At 36.8% G+C, this 18,090-nt stretch overlaps 1 protein-coding gene across 1 annotated transcript in view; it reads right to left on the reverse strand.

The window, feature by feature from the left end:
* LOC135208805 (uncharacterized) overlaps positions 1 to 17,216 on the reverse strand; it is a 166,857-nt gene extending 149,641 nt beyond the window's left edge. Inside the window, 2 exon segments of the mRNA XM_064241336.1 lie at positions 8,478 to 9,014; positions 17,121 to 17,216. Of these exon segments, the coding sequence (XP_064097406.1) occupies positions 8,478 to 8,628 (151 nt within the window). The 5' untranslated portion in view covers positions 8,629 to 9,014; positions 17,121 to 17,216.
* Positions 17,217 to 18,090: the final 874 nt, after the last annotated feature.

An 18,090-nucleotide genomic window follows, 5' to 3' on the forward strand; every position in this document is an offset into this window, starting at 1 on the left:
CACTTTCTTGATGCAGGTACAAATTAAGCTTTCTTTTTGTGATGTAAGCATACAATGTAAGATCTGCCTTAGAGAGAGAGAGAGAGAGAGAGAGAGAGAGAGAGAGAGAGAGAGAGAGAGAGAGAGAGAATGAAGTCGAATTTGCCTTAATAAAAAGCAAAAACATAACCAGTTAAGGAGAAAGTAGTAGTCGGGAGGAGCGCGACCTTGCTCTACTAAGAAGAACATTCCTGTAAGTAATGACCGACAGGTTGGGCGGATTATACTCTTCGATGCCACTTAAATCCTAAGCTCGGACTTCCAGGAGAGTTTGTTTGCGAGAAGTTTAACTCGCTACTTAGCTTTACCTTATAATTCAAGTAAATTGAGATATGATTTAACGCTACTACAAAAAGCGAAGATTGCGTTATCAAGTCGTAACTCCTTATAACGACTGAAAGTGAATCTTACCTAATACATGAAAGCAAATCTGGAAGAAAGAAAACCAGACAAAAAGAGACTAATAAAAAGGAAGCACAGATTAAAGCACCTGGAGAATAAACACGCCACATGATCTGCCAAAAGGGTAAACAACATTCACTGCAAATCAAGAGAGAGAGAGAGAGAGAGAGAGTGGACTCTCTGAAATCTACTTCTGGACTCGAAGGTCAAGGCACGAGAGGCCTCCAGGGACTGGCACTGCTATTACCTGTCTGACCAACATCACTGCAGTAAGAATTTCAAACAGCCATTTATAACCAATGTCATTCCTTCAGTGAAATATGATGGGCAGAAGTGAAAACAAGGCCATTGTCATTTTACACACACACACACATACATAAATATGTGTGTGTGTGTGTGTGTGTGTGTGTGTGTGTGTGTGTGTGTGTGTGTGTGTGTGTGTGTACTGAGAAAGGCAAAGATTAGCAGAATTAAAAGACGTTGTCTTTAAACTGGAAGATTATAAGCTCAGAGCAATATTTTTTTTTTTATCATCATGCGTGTTGCCACTTCAGACTTGACCAAGGTACTACACGTAACTTACCAGATGTTCACATCGATAAGATTCCAGTCATTCATGACAACTTTAACAATATTTCTGAATGGAGATATATTCCCTTCAACTTCCATCTGAGTCGTCTTTAGAAGAGGGTTAAAAAAAGTTATCAGTGATGGATCACATTTGCTATTTGCTTTAATTTTTCTTCTTTAGTTTTCTTTCGCATGAAAGTTGCGAAAACTGTTTATCCGAACCTAGCAACGACCTCTGCTTTTCAGCTTGTATTCATATCTCCTCTGTTTCTGTCGTTTTTTCACCACTCTGATTCATGAACTGCATCAGCGCCACGCCCTTATTGCTAAACGTATCACGAATGGCGACACCAAATCAGGCAATAGAAAATTAATAAAAGAATAACTAGATAACTCAATAAAGTACTTGAACTTCTCTCCTTTACTGAACTTTATCCAGACATCAGAACTGCTATAAAAAGGAACAGTGCACGAAAAGAAATTATGACAAACTTCTCCACGAAAAAGTGGATTAGCCTGGACATGAACGAACCTCCAGCGATAAGCCTTCTGCTTCTCTCGCGTTGGCAGGAGGATGTGGAGACATCATCACGAGTTCCTCGCTGTAACTTGATATATACTAAAACCATCGTCAAGGGTCTAATATACAGTTATGATTAATCAAGGAGGATTAGGAACAGAATTTATCTGTCGTGAGATGCCTATCTCGGAAGGCATCTATAGCTCGGTTACATCGTTTCTTGCACTCACATGACGGAACCAAAAGGTATATTTTCAACTCGGTAAACAGATGAAATGTTTGAATGTTATGTTGAGTGAAAATGGTTGACGGGATGGGAAATCTTCCAAGAAAGGTTAGCTGGGGTGAAAAGACGAAACAAGGACAGTGGCAAAGGCACAAAGGGTGTGTGTATATTATATCTTGGGAAGAAGAGAGGAAAGGGAGATATAGTAAATATTGCTGGGCTGAAGATGATGTAAAAGAGTTGGTACGTAGGTGTCTCAATATATATATATAGATATATAATATATATACTATTTAATATATTATCTATATATAGATATATACTATATATATATATATCAATGGAAGTAATAGAAAATGAGGCTGCGCTATCTGGCTTCCAAGGATGAATTAGTCATGGCAATAAAACTCCCAAGCTAGGAGAATATTTAATGCTTAACAAAAAATAGATAGCAAGGGATATGCAACTGTATATATGCCTCTTTTAAAGTGGTATATTTCTGAGGAAACTGTTTTAATGAAAGGGAAATTTTACAGAATCAGACTGCCTTCCCTCCCCCCCCTCACATTTACGTATTTTCACAAAAAGAGGTATCTTCTGAAAAACACATATTTCGTTGTAACTCTTATCTTAATCAACTAGTTAGTCCTTGCAGATAACTTCTAGAGCATCACGTCATCAGATGCACGTCGATACCTCAACATGTTTATACTGTGCCATTAACCATGTTTACACGTATACAGACACACACACGTATAGTATATATTTATATATATATATATGTATATGTATATATATGTATAGTATATATATATGTATATGTATATGTATATATAATAATATATAATAATATATAATATATATATATAATATTATATATAAATATATATATATATATATATTAAATATATATAATATATATATATATATATATATATATATATATAATATATATATATATACAATATATATATATATATAATAGATATATATATATATATATATATATATATATATATGATATATATAATATAATATATATATATATAGATATATATATATATATATCTATATATATATATAATATATATATATAAATATATATATATATATATAATATATAGATATAGATATTATATATATATATATATATATATATCGTTTGGTGTCTGTATACGTGTAAACATGGTTAATGGCACAGTATAAACATGTTGAGGTATCGACGTGCATCTGATGAGGCGTGATGCTCTAGAGTATCTGCAAGGACTAAACTAGTTGATAAGATAAGAGTTACAACTATATGTGTTCAGAGAAGATACCTCTTTTTGTGAAAATACGTAAATGTGAGGGGGGGGAGGGAAGGCAGTCTGATTCTGTAAAATTTCCCTTTCATTAAAACAGTTTCCTCAGAAATATACCACTTTAAAAGAGGCATACTGTTGCATATCCCTTGCTATCTATTTTTTGTTAAGCATTAAATATTCTCCTAGCTTGGGAGTTTTATTGTCGTGACTAATTCACCCTTGGAAGCCAGATAGCGCAGCCTCATTTTCCTATTACTTCCATTGATTACCTTTGTAGTTTGACTGGATATCCGCAATTTAATATAAAATTATTTTCTACTATGGTATTTTTATGTTCATTTTAGAGACATTTGAGGACCGATCTATAAGTCAAACAACCTTGAACTTTCCCACTGCTTTCTATCCATGAAACTTTAACCTTGAGAAACAACGCATCGGACCTCCGGCCTGTCTTGTAACAAGATATTCGAACAAAATATCTTTAGCGTTCTCGGAAACGAAAATAATTTGCGTGACGTAACAACCAAAAGAGACTCTAGACCTCAAGGGACAAAGGCCAATTGATGCACGACCCATCATGAAGTCCTGCATGTGGTTTCGGATTTCATCTAGCTCGCCATATACTCTCTCTCCTCTCTCTCTCTCTCTCTCTCTCTCTCTCTCTCTCTGAAAAGGTTACAGAACCGAAGAATTTTATATTGACACAAGCAACAACTAGAAACGGCAATTTATAACATTATGAATGTGTATGCACTCTGAATAATAATAGGAACCCATTATTCACCTTCACTTAATATATGTACTCTCCATCAAGCAGAAATGAGATTGAAAAGGTTTAGTGGGTTTAATAAAAATACTATTGCATATTTCGAAAACAGATGAACGGATTTGTGGAAATTAGGCGTAAAAATGCAATGGGTGATTCTCTAATAGATAGTGTTTTGGTTTGTATGGTGCTTTTACGCTGCATGGAACCGGTGGTTATTCAGCAACGGGACCAACGGCTTTACGTGACTTCCGACCCACGTCGAGAGTGAACTTCTATCACCAGAAATACACATCTCTCACTCCTCAATGGAATGGCCGAGAATCAAACCCGCGACCACCGAGGTGGGACGTTAATACCGTACCAACCACGCCGCTGAGGCGCTCGATAGTGTTTTGGTGATACGTGCACGTTCCTTAATGCGGAAAATTGTCCATATATACTGATTAGAAGTTACTCGTCTGTAGAATAATACACTCACAATTACATCAAAAGCAGATCATTCTCTTTCAAATATTTCTTTGATCAAGCAAACAAACAGACACAGAAAAACACGTAGATACATTGAACAAATATCATGGCATCTTTGACCTAGTTAATTAGTATTAGTACCATCAAAGTCATTATTATATCGTGATAGTTATTACACAATGATGATATTTCTAAACAATATTCCATTGCTAAGGAGAAATATCATAAAGACAGAATACTTTATATAAAATGTAACATAGTGAGAGCAAAAGCAGCAACAGCAACAATAAAAATAGCACATCAACATCTACATTTGTATTATTGACGTTAAGTTTAATTTCATGTTTTTAATGTATGAAATCCTTATCTATGGACAGTTTTTTTCGTTCTACTTTGGCTCCTGGAGTGTTTACTGTTTTTGAAGGTGGGGAAAGGAGAGCGAGATCGACTGCCTTTGTAGTAGGAACATCATGGTTAATGTGTAAATGTTTTACACTGGTTCGTACAACTGCGACGATGCACATGTTCATGAAATTTTCGAAAACAATTTAAATCTTCTCTCTTTCACTTACTACAACATAGGACTTATTTAAATTCTGATACAACAGATGCTTCAGTATTCCATAAAAAAAAAACAGGCCTAAACATATAACTAAATCATACATTTACGGAATCCACTTAGAAGCCCACACGAAGCATAAAAAAAAGGGGGAGTCTGTCCAAAGGAAAAGTTGGTATCGACGGAACCATCACGAAACCAGACACTGAAAGCTCAATGGGCCTCAATTACTATCCCCTGGGAAGCAAGGGGCTGCTGCTAAAGTACTTATTGCATATCACACTGCTTCCTGCTGCTGCTTCTGCTGCTATCAGGCCTCCCCGAAGTGTCAAAATCTGGTAGCCTATTGACTAATTAATTCATTCTTGCAAAAAGCTAATCAATTAAACTAAGCAATTTGCCAAATGTATCGAAAAAAAATGTGCCTGTTAACGTGACTTAAAAAGGGACTACTCTAAATGAATGATAAACGAGCACTTAGCGAGGATTAATAAAGGTTAACAATAGCGTCGAATAACATGACACAATACAATAAAAGGGAACCTCACTCATTGTTCGCTACGGCTGACCTTGGAGATAAATTAGCTACATAGGCTATGGCATGGTGGTAGTAAACAGTAACCATATGAATCAGGCAGGGGCTTATGTGAACAAAACTAACAGGATATAACATTGTATTCTACTATTACTTCTTCCTTCTCGTTGATACGGGGGGATCGTGACCTCTTTCAATTTTGAAATGTCTCCAAACACCATCAATTTGGAAAACCCAAAGCAAAATATAATTTTTAAAAATATAAAAAAATGAGCTATTTTATAAACTGTAATGGCTCCAATCTCAAACTTCATCTCGTGGCGTTGCGAAAAATAATGACGCGTGAAATTGAACACGCGTCACGAGTCTCTTGGTGGGTGCCATGAACTATAAGCAGTTCTCTCTCTCTCTCTCTCTCTCTCTCTCTCTCTCTCTCTCTCTCTCACACACACACAAAGCATATACTCACAAAACCAAGTTATTAACTATAATAAAATAATTCATCCAGCTGGACTCTAGTAGAATCAGATTCAAATCCTCACCCAACCCGCCCTTCCCGCCTTTCTTTTTTTTTCTTGTTTGTTGTCATAAATTATCCAATAAATCAAGTATCTTTTGATAACTTGATGAAATTCTACATGTCCTAAACTGTCAAAAGTGCGATATTTATTGTATCCAAATTGAAAAGCTTAATCGATCTCCATAAAAATGGACAGGATATTTCCAGTATCGGGAGAGAGAAATCGGTGGGCAAATCTATCTTTTCTTTTCTAGGTGAAGTGATCGTCTCAAAGTTTAATACCTCGCTTCGCACTGGTCAGAGAAATTAAGGATTAAATTGGCGTGACCTAGTAAAGACGAGTATTGCCAAGTTTTTCCGTCTACGCGCAACAACTTGAAAAAAAAAAACAGAATTGCGTGAAGTATAACTTCTCTTTATCCCTATCTTCCTCACAGGGACAGTTCAAACGGAAATTGTCCTAAATTGTATATTACCCATAAAAATATATATGTAAAGAATTTTCTTCGAGGCAATTCCTGACGCCAAAATTATCGCAATATGGTTCACCTCAGCAAGGAATCAGTCATGCAGACAAAATTAACTAGCAGAGCAAGATTTCGGTAAAACGTGCAACTATTCGCAACAGACAATACGACAGATAAAAACCAGCGATAACGGAACCTGTCTAAATTCTAGGAGCCAAGAAACTCTATGATCACAGAACTAAAGCGAAAAAAAAAAGAAAGAAAAACAAGTTAAATCTGAAAACTGGGAAAAATGAGGTATCTTGTTCCTACTTTCTTTTCGTAGCCGAGACTTACACTGACTTTCCCGTCAAAAACAATTAACAAAATGGAACTGACACAGCGATTTCTCAGTATCAACGTGTGTGAAAGGAGAAACTGATGAAGTAATGAGAGGACGCAGTATATACTTGTCACAAGCCTTGTTCAATATGGCAGAGGCACAGCTTAATGAGTAAATTAAACTGCCTTAATAGGAAACCAAAATCCCTTAACCTTGTGGGAAAAAGTTTCAAACAACTGTATTTAACAAATTTTCATGAGCACGTAATCAAGTTCACATACAGCATAATTAGGCTAAAAAGAAAATACACAGGCTCAATATTCTGACGGCAGACCCGTCATAGCTGATCGGAACCCCAACAGTGAAGTGATTAAGTTCAATGCGAACGAAAGATAAGATTAGCTGTGAATATCAACTGTTTTCCCTGAACCAATGAGAAATATTAAAATGTGTAGAAGTGGTAAGAAGTTAGTGTGCGCCATTCTCTCATGCTGAGAGAATGAAGTACGATCAGCTAATGAAAAAGTGTGCGACTTAGTTCTGTGACGCAAAAGAAGAGCAAGACACAAACAAACAAAAGTACAGAAACGGATGAGGCTAAAAGACCCCCAAAATAGTGAAAGACAGGTGTATATGGCGCAAAGTCAGAGGCTGAGGCCTTGAATGTAAATGTATGAAGCTACTAATATTAAAAATGCTTTGCACGGGTTAATTCGAGATTCCGCAGTACAGGTATGAATGTGCTAGTGACCATTGCATTGTTTTATTTTTTTTTTTTCTGAAGCAATTCCTGGTCAGAAGAAATAGTAAGTACACACACACACACACACACACATATATATATATATATATATATATATATTATATATATATATATCTATATAAATATAAATATATATATATATATATATATATATATATATATATATATATATATATATACTATTTTCCTTCAATGTTCAGCAGTCCCCCATCACAAAATTAATCCAATGGCCACAGACGTTACTTTCGGCACTGGTTTCTCCAGCCTCAGAGTGCCGCCATTACTTCTTAGCCGCGTTGTTTCAACAACTCTCCAATTGATCCTTGGTACCCTTCTCTGGACTTCGTGAATGACTTCATCTGAATCAAATTATTTCTGAGAAGCACGTTCCTCGTCATGGTCGTGTTTTATTTGAGCGGCCATGCATGTCTCGGGCTTTTCACCACAAACAATGCTGCAATAAATTCATATACAACTACACAAGTATAAGACGCAAGACTTGTTAGGCAATTGTATCCGGCCTTCGGGATACTGTCGTCCTTTTACCCTTACCTTTGGAATGCTTTAATTTAAAGTATACAACGGACTAAACATAAAATCACTACAGGAACATGAGACACTCAACCCTTTCTCGAGCAACTTCGATTTACACTAAGGTTCATCAACACTACAGCAAAATCTGGCAACTTACCACACACGCATCACAAACAGGTTGCCTACAAGTTAACGAATTTGTGGTAGTCCTAATCAGTGCCTCGTACGACTACCAAGAAATTACCAGATGCGTTCTCGACTTAAAAGTCAGACTTGTTTTCAACCTGTTTAGGGTAATTTCGTAGTGCGCTTAAGACATGTTTACATGTTCACGGTAATGTGAATACGCCTTTCAGTGCAAATCTCAGAGTACACAAGAATAAAGCAGTCCTATTTTGATATATACTCGTAGTTACAGGGTTCTGCTAAAAAGCATTAGCAAGAAATTAAGGAACTATAGGAAATGATGATGGTCTTACCTTGAGATTGCGCCAGAGGAGCTTGATCAAGCAAATTAAGGAGTAGGAAGAGCCACAGCGATGACAGCACAGACCGCCGTGTGGGCAATGTGGCTCCCACTGCCAGTGCCATCGTATCCTTCCACCACATGGCACTCGGTAGGATGTCCATCAGCTCAACGAATTCACGCGGAATGACGGAGGCGTCATATTAGCACATCTTTATTACGCGCGACAACATCGCGGGTCATCATCACATCTTGATATCAACACTTCACTCGAGTTCGGTTTCAACTTCGCTGTTATTTTCTGTATAATTCACAATCACTGAGGAATCTTCGCTGTTCTGCAAAGCGCTTCTTTCTTTTTTCTAGGCATCACATCATACTCACTTTCAGTCTCCCGGTTATCTAAGCAATCAAAATTTCATTTTCTTTTTTTTTTAACACTTGACTGAGCTCTTTTGTTCTGAATGGAATATATACGAAAAAGATGATTTTCAAAGTCAACTCACACTACTAAATTTAGTATACGACGCTCCAGGGAGTGAGTACTTATCTGCATGTAAAAGAAATATATAATAATTAAATAAAGCACCATTAAAAACATTTTATACATAAGCAGAGAGAGAGAGAGAGAGAGAGAGAGAGAGAGAGAGAGAGAGAGAGAGAGAGAGAGAGAGAGAGTCTCGTAAACTTCCTCCGGCTGCTATTCTCAAACTTTGTGGGAGATAAGCAACACGTAAGCAAACGTGTTAATATGCTTACTGCACCGTAGTTTCACTTCTTGCTCCAACTTTGCGCCCTTGTGAGAGATCATGGGTACTAACACTTATAATACACATATACATATACTATAGATATACACAGATATATGTATGCTTCGCGAACTCTCTCAAATTTCAAGCAGTTCGTGAAATAACTGGTTTTGCTATCTTCCTGTAACTATTATATATATATGTGATCGCTAAACCCCTTTCAATATTTGGAGTTAATCCTAAACACAAATTAGGAGCATATATTAAACAATACCCTATAATAAATCTTGTTCACATTCCAATTCGTTTTCAATACCTTTAACTCTTCTTAGTCTAAAAACGTCGCCTACAACACGAGGCAGTATATCAGAAATGAGAGAGAGAGAGAGTTTACAGAAGGTCAATATGTGCGAATGGTTCCTCATTCCTGTAGGTCTAAATTGATCGTAATTCTAATCATGTGATAGTCTGACATATTTCTTATAATGACGCCTCTGAAAATCACAGCTTCATACATTTTCTAGCAATATCTCGTGAAACAAACTGTGCAAAGATATTCTAAATAATTGGAAAATTCTAGGCTTCTTTCTTGTAGATTTATAAAAATAGCTGTTACGTACACAGATAAAGAATGATATTTATGCAATAATTTCCTTTTTACGCTCGAGAGATCATGGCTGTTTGATCAATGGCACTTCAAAGACATTGCAAATTAAACTACACAAAAAATAAATAAAACTGTGCATTGATGATAGAATATTTATCATTCTAAATTATTCAAATTCAAGGAGCGTCACATTTTTCAAGTGTTCTTACACCTCATCATGTTCATACAAATGTAAGACTAAGATGCATTACTACTTTACAGTTTAGTCTCTTCATATCTACAAACGATTACACCGAGTTTCCAAAAATTACATAATGGTATAATAACTTGAATAGATGGTAAAAATCTCCCATATCAGACGTCAATATAATTATAACGAAAATCTGATAAATTAAAAAAGAAAAAAAACTCTGTGGTTTGAGCGTCACTTGGACACCGCTGAGCTCAATGGCCTAGATCTATACACAGTAGTGGCTAGCGTCAGCCGAGGAATATATCGCCCAAGTGGAGGTAAATACCTGGATAAAGTTAGACTCCCTCCTTTACTTTTGTATGATTCCTTGCACGACCACAAGGACACGAGGTGGTTAATGCACCACTGAATAAACGAGAGAGTTTTGTCTTTCCTTGCATTATTTCAGATAAATCAAAAACTTTCTCCATTAAATATATGCACACATATTAATTATATCTCCCAGCTTCCAAATGACAGCCGTTGGGCTTCAATGTGATTTGCTCAAATAACGAAGACGCAACAAACTGAGATGCTTTCAAAGTAGTCTATACGCACATACATCTATACAAACATAGACATGCAGAGAATATACAGATTCCAAAGTTGTTTGTTTGTATGGTGCTTTTACGTTGCATGGAACCAGTGGTTATTCAGCAACGGGACCAACGGCTTTACGTGACTTCCGAACCACGTCGAGAGTGAACTTCTATCACCAGAAATACACATCTCTCACCCCTCAGTGGAATGTCCGAGAATCGAACTCGCGGCCACCAAGGTGGCAGGCCAAGGCCATACCGATCACGCCACTGAGGCGCTGTAGATTTGCTTTCTTCTTGTATCATCTTCACTTCAGGCGGCATTTTGCTGTATAGTCTTGATGCACAAAGTACAAATGCTCTCTCTCGTCTGACTTACAATTTGTTCTAGGTTCAAATAGACTATATGCTTCACTTGCAAGTCTAATTACAATATTCATTTCAGGCCTAGAGAAGCTTAAGCAGTTTCTCAGGTATGTTGATTCACCATATTTTAGTACTTTAAAGACTGTAAGAAGTATTTTATATTCGCAATTACACTACTACCACCATGGGCTCTTCTTTACTCACAATTACAGGAGCAAAAAATGTCATTATTTAGGTTCTACACGTGACAGTTGTACTAAAAATATATAGCAAAGTCCAGTACCTAACAATCTATATGTATATATATATACGTATACTATAAATATATATGCTATATATATGTGTGTATACATGTATATATACACATACATTTTAATATATAATTACATAAACCCCTACATATATAACATTCAAAACTAGACAAACGTAATTGTATACTACGCAGCTTAAGCCCTTAAAAAAACAATACGATTTCAACTGTAACAGAGAGACTTCTCCACATCAATCGAAACAGTTAAATGGAGGCTGGGGGTTCGAATGACCGGAAGTATATTGGGTGAAGAGTGGAGTCTATTACTTGGCGTCGCTGATCGCCCTCAGGATCCCATCTGAGAGGGAAATTTGGGGTCAGGTGTCAGTGCATCACTTACCCCGGTCTTGATTTCATCCTCCTCTCTATTAAAGTCTTTCAGTTTCTATATCTACTTTTCTAGTCCTCTTAAAAACAGTAGATATATTTTACCGATACGAATTGAAACTATATATAAAAAAAGATGTTTATGTTGTCGTCTGTTATGCCAAAGTTTACGTTAATCATTATATATGTATATATATATATGTGTGTGTGTGTGTGTAATTGTTTTCCGGTTACCAGTATATTTACCAATTCTTCACATATATACCGCAAAATATTTGGCTAGTCACCGAGGTATACTTCTAGCCATTTATCTCAAAACTATTCCCTACCACCCTACAAGATTTAGGACCTGTACCTCAATATATCACTTAACTAAATACACCCAACACAAACGCACATACTATACATATTAACCTAATTTCATCTTTGCTCGCAACCATTTAGTTCTCTTCAGATCGATTGAACGACTCTTTGTAGTACGCTTAACCGCTCGAGGCAAATCCTGTTTGGAAAGAGAGCTTTCCCTTTCTCTAATAACCCTGTTCCTTCCAAAGCAGTCGCGCCTGTCTTCGCCACCCTCCAACTCCCTTTGAACTGGTAACGTCGACTGTACTACAACTGTAGCGGTATGCGGGCGTCGCGTCGCCTATCCACAGCCTAGAGTTCATTCATTCGTTTACCCTCTCGGGCGCGACCGCGGTGACTCACCATCGAAAAACACGATAATCATTCATTATTGACAATGTGTGTGATGTTTGAACAAATGGCATCACGGTGTAATTCTTCCCTATTAAAGTGTCAGCATTTATGATACTACCAAATCGTAAGTCTAAGGAAATAAGCACTAGTCATTAAACATGGATTTAAGAACCATAATCTTGGCAGATCTGTGCCGAGCCCTTTATATTAAGATCACAATTAATATATTCAGATCGCAGTTGAACTACAAGAGTATCTCTCACTGGCGCGTGCGTCAGTTGCTGGGATGGTTTCCAACAACCTATCTCGTAATTTTCAGTCCGCAGTCAACAAAGGAGAGCATATTTCCGAGAAATGAGACGGTTAGAGGGATAAAGAACGTCACAGAAGAGATGTGTAATTATTATTTTCTATATCTTCAACTCTAAATTGAGATGCCAGCGAATACCGACAAAATGGGAATTCTCAAAATTATGTTTTTCAAACTACTTGACTGCTACATACCTCATATAAGTAATAATACATAAAATATGAGTGATGTCTACTCGTAACGATAATATGAATATGATTTCTCTCACATAAAAACAGGGAAAATATTTGTATTAACAGTAATTTGTGAACATTTTTAAATATCGATCCATCCCGTACACACACACACACACATGTATATATATATATATATATATTATATATATATATATATATATATATATATATATAGTGAATGTACGTGCAATGTGCAGGATAAGACCGGGTCGTACATGGCGAGAGAAGGTGGATGTTGTTTGCAGGTGACAACGCTGATTAGCGATAGTAAATGAGATTGCCGACACAAGCGAGAGCTTGAAAGCATTTGTAAGGGGAGAAAGTTAAAAGCGAATGCCATTAAAACTGAGCAATAGATGTTAATATGGATGCTGAAGGAATGGAAGCAGCGGGTTTGAATGTGTTGGGATTTAACTGACGGCAGTAGGCTGAAAGAATAGGTGACGAAGGGAAAATAGAAGGGGGAAGTGCAAAAGATTGGAAAAAGAAGAGGAAATGATGTAAGGATGTTACAGTCAAATAAAAGAAAAGGTGGAACTGATAACGCGCATTGTTTGCGTATTACATATGGAGTACAATTTATCCAAAATGGGAGAAATATAAATATACTCAATAGACATAAAAATTTTAAAAAAGGAAAGAGACTGATCAGTTTTGAGATGGTTGCTTATCAAGTGAAGAGAATGACAAGGTAGGTAAAGGAAAAAGGGAAAAGATTACACTATTCCGAAGCGTTGGGATGAAGTAGGGGACGATTACCAAAAAGGTTCTGGAATAAGTAATGGAACCGAAAGACCTTCAAGATCAGCAAGAAAGAGAACGTTCAAGGAGGAGGTGAATGGCAAAGCATGTGTAAGGACTTAGGTATGTTACTGATAAGCTTGCTCAGAAAGAATGCGCAAAGCAGTTAATGTTGAGAAAATTTTCTGCCTAGGTCGTTTATTCTTGATTCAACAGTTAACGGAATTTGGCTACGACCATCATCTTGCTTTAACTCCGGAACAACCTTATTAGAGCAAACACGGCTATATATGTATATGTGTGGTACCGTTATGAATTATACGCGAACGACCACTGAACAGAGTGTATGATTGAATGCAATATAGTAAGCTTCAATGAGCAGACGTCTAGTTTGCTAAATAAATAAAAGAAACTACAGTGTAGGCAATAATATTGTAGTTGCTTAACAAACCACTACGATATTTACCCCTTAAATAGTCCTCATTTCTACGAATATTGAATCACTGTCCACACAAAATCACCATACTCAAACAGAATACAGCATTAGCTACATCATTCAATTCCACTAGGGTCAAGCCCTTAATCAAATTTCACGGTTACAGAGACACGCGTCCAGGACAAACGATCCTTAAGGACCCTAAGAATTGTGTGCACGGGGGAGGAGCCGAGGATTAAGTGGAGGGGAAGTGAATTTGAGAAGACTGGTTAATCTTCATCAGCAAAGGTTAACTAATCGACCGTAGGAAAGGCAAGGTACTTTAACTGTACAGAAAGTTATGCGTTTATCATCTTTACTTCTGTTCCGACCAGAAGCAACAATCAACTCTGGTAAGATCTGATCGTATGTTAAATCATGTCCAACTGAGAGGTTATCGAAAAAGTAACTATCATATAGGCATCAATCGACACAACTTTTCACAAACACTTATACTTTTCGGAGGGAGTACTTGAAGACCTGGTGACGTCTAATGACGTAAAAACTTGCTTCTAAACATCTCCTTCCCAAGATGTACGTTTCCTTGACACAGTTTAATAATTACTTGTCTCCCAAGATCTAACTCATTACATAGAACATTATTCTTTATCATAAATGAATCAACTAATTAAATGGTGCTGCCAGCCGTAAGAGCCGTTTACTTGATCTCTATCTCATAATCTTAAAACGGGAGACAGAAATTTTGGCGATATTACCTTTAATGAGCTGAAACCTATCTAATATCCGGTGGTCTTACGAATTATATTTTAGAACCTTATCTGTTTTTAGTCTACTGGCAATAACACCGTTGGCCTTAATCCTAAAATAAATGTCATTCAGGACTATAGCAACTAGACCGTTTGCCCCAATTATAACATAATGTAATTCAGTAAACAGAATATGACTTAAATTCAACGAATTGGTGACAGCCCTAACCACGGTCCAGATAACGGAGACCTCTGGAAAGGATCTACGAAAAGTTTGACAGAGTTACAGAGCTCTTCAGTGTCGTGGTCGGTATGGTCTTGGCCTGCCACCTCGGTGTTCGCGAGTTGGATTCCCGAGCATTCCATTGAGGGGTGAGAGATATGTATTTCTGGTGACTTTGGTTCACTCTCGATGTGGTTCTGAAGTCACGTAAAGCCGTTGGTCCCGTTGCTGAATACCCACTGGTTCCATGCAACGTAAAAACACCATACAAACAAAGTTGAACTAATACAGTTTTCATTTGTACTTGATGGTTCTGAACATGTAATAACGTTAACTTGCCAATTTAAACTACAAGCTCTACTTTTGTTATCAATAAAGTCTCCGATCTCTACACAGATTATAATATTAATTCTACACTACTCTGCCATTACTAAAATAATGTTCTTTTGTCCGGATACCAGCTTTTTGTAAGTAACGTTTTTCTAATAAAATTGCCGGAAGAGGCGATTTCCATATTTCCAAAAATGTGTAATACTATGAGCTCGATTTCAAAGTAACTTGCGTGAAAGCTTAAGTGACAGTGCCCCTATACACAGTCGTAAACATATCAAGAACATCAAGAGTATTCATACTTTTTCTGAGGCACTTATGAGCATTCGTCTGGGTTAGGCCTATCTTAAATTTCTTCGTTGACGGCTCCTGCAACAATACCTGCTACAATATCACGTGTAAACACCTGCAATATCTCTGTGTGTGTGTGTGTGTGTGTTATGAGACCTCATTGAATCACAGTATATACCATTTCAGTTAACAAACTTCATCATAACCATGTAGAATAAATATCAATGACAAGGTAACTTTTGAGGAAAAAGGAATGGTGGCTCCCTTACTTAAAACTACCTGTAAACATTTCAATGGACAATTTGTGATCGGACGCATTGAATACAAACTTATATTGAGTAATTCATAGCTAGTCATTTATTACTTGTCCACATAAAAAGAGAATCGAGAATTCGATCTGGTTTGGTATTTAGTGAAAGAACGCATTGTATATAAACAGTCTTCAGGAAGCCACTACCATTCCAGTATTACAAGGATGTTATCAGCAAACCATAATATGACCTCTATTCATACTATGACTTAATCCTGAATATATAAAACTCTTAACACCAAGGTTAACTTTTGACTTATCTAAACATCCTTTCGTTACTATGCAATGTTCAAGGAAAAACAAGTTAGGTACATTAAAATCAAGGTAGTGTACATTAATATCAAGGTAGGGTACAAACAAAACGACCGACGGTACTACTCATAAAAAAGACGCCCCCTTAACAGGTTTAAAAAAAAAAAAAAACACCTTAATTGCAAACTTGTTTCCTTACGTAAAGAGCAAGACTAGTAGCATGTCAGTGAGAACAGCCTTTACGTATCATATCATGCTACGAAATCAAATGTAACCGTTGCCCACAATGGTTTTGAGTGCCATAGAACAAAAAAGATTGCCAAGCTCGATTATGTACATCGCAGCGTATAGTCTAATTGTGGCGGATCTAGCTTTTGAACCCATACCACATCGTGGATGACCTGTGACCCATTCAAGGACTTAAAAGGTAGTTTCTCAAAGATGGAAACTGACTTGCCTTGAACATGATCGTAAACGTCTTATAGCATCAATTTTCCCCGTCTTTTCTTCGGGGACACCAGCAGCAGTCTTTGGTTTAGGCCTACCATAATGAAGTTTAAATGTTGACGGTTGGCTCCCACCGCCCCACATCACTTTTGAACACTTTTCATTTTTCTTCATTGTAAATATGTACACAGTTCACCGTAATCCTCCAGGTAATTAGTCTATTGGCAAACTGTGTCAAAAGGCCTGGCACAACAATATCATCACATTAAATATAACTGTAGGCTGGGGCCTTATTAAAACGGGCATCCGCATCTAGTCACCAATAACAATACAAAATAATAGTGATATAGTACTGTCAAAATAAGCAATTTTCTTTCATATACACACTTAATTGTGTCTGTTCATCGATAAATTGCAATAACCATAAACACTTATTCAACAAATCACATACAACACGAATGCAAACGAAGTATTCTACACCAACACGAGGCAGTAGCTCACGCACACAGCTTTGGCAGAGATTCACCCATCCACTCTCCCGGTCAGCGATGCACTAACGAAACTACCGAAGGGCGAGAAGCAACGAATGTTTCCCTTCACCCGCAGAGTGAACATGGAGTTGTCAACCCATCAACGTTGCCGGGAAAAAACTCGTACGGTACGGCAAACAACTTAGCCACTCGCATGCAATTTTTCTTTCTTTATTACTGTGAATGGCAAAGGAGAAGTATAATGTTCACTTTAAATATCCTTCAATTCTGATTAATGTGCTGTAAATATCGCTGAAGATAAAATTAAAAATGTTTAGCCTAAAGTTAAGTGTAGTCTTACCAGTTTCGACTATATATATATATATATATATATATATATATATATATATATATATATATATATATATTAGTACAGCTTCCACACTATTTCCTTTGCTGTTTCATATGAGACACAAAGACTCATCAGCAGGACGTCAAACTCACGTACACATAATGCACCAGTGGCACTGCGGAATGCCTTTCCTTTCAAAGAGCATATTGTAGCTGAATAATGTTGTCTTTTTACATTACCAAAAACCCTCTCTAAAAATTCTGATTCACCCTTTCACCTACGCCATCTTTCCACCACTTACACGTATGTCCTCACTTCTTACCAATTAGTCTTTATGCCACTTGTACTATGTAAAAAGTTCACCTTAAAAGATTCAACCATTTTTTCTTCCAGTCATGTTAACCGTCTCGAGTTCACTTTTATAAAGACGTTGGCTCAACATTGCCTTCATACAGCCCACCTTACCTTTCATAGAAATTTAATTCTTCTCGGTATTCCTCGTACATACTGGTACGTTATATATGTGACCCATCTCACTATCATCCTACTACCCTTAATTGTAGTCACTCCCAAATCTGCATACAAATCGATAGCTTCTGCCATTCACATTACCGTTATAACGGTATTCTTGCTTCCACTTCCTCTCAATCATC

Source organism: Macrobrachium nipponense, chromosome 35, assembly GCF_015104395.2.
Source record: "Macrobrachium nipponense isolate FS-2020 chromosome 35, ASM1510439v2, whole genome shotgun sequence".
Taxonomy (NCBI): Eukaryota; Metazoa; Arthropoda; class Malacostraca; order Decapoda; family Palaemonidae; genus Macrobrachium; species Macrobrachium nipponense.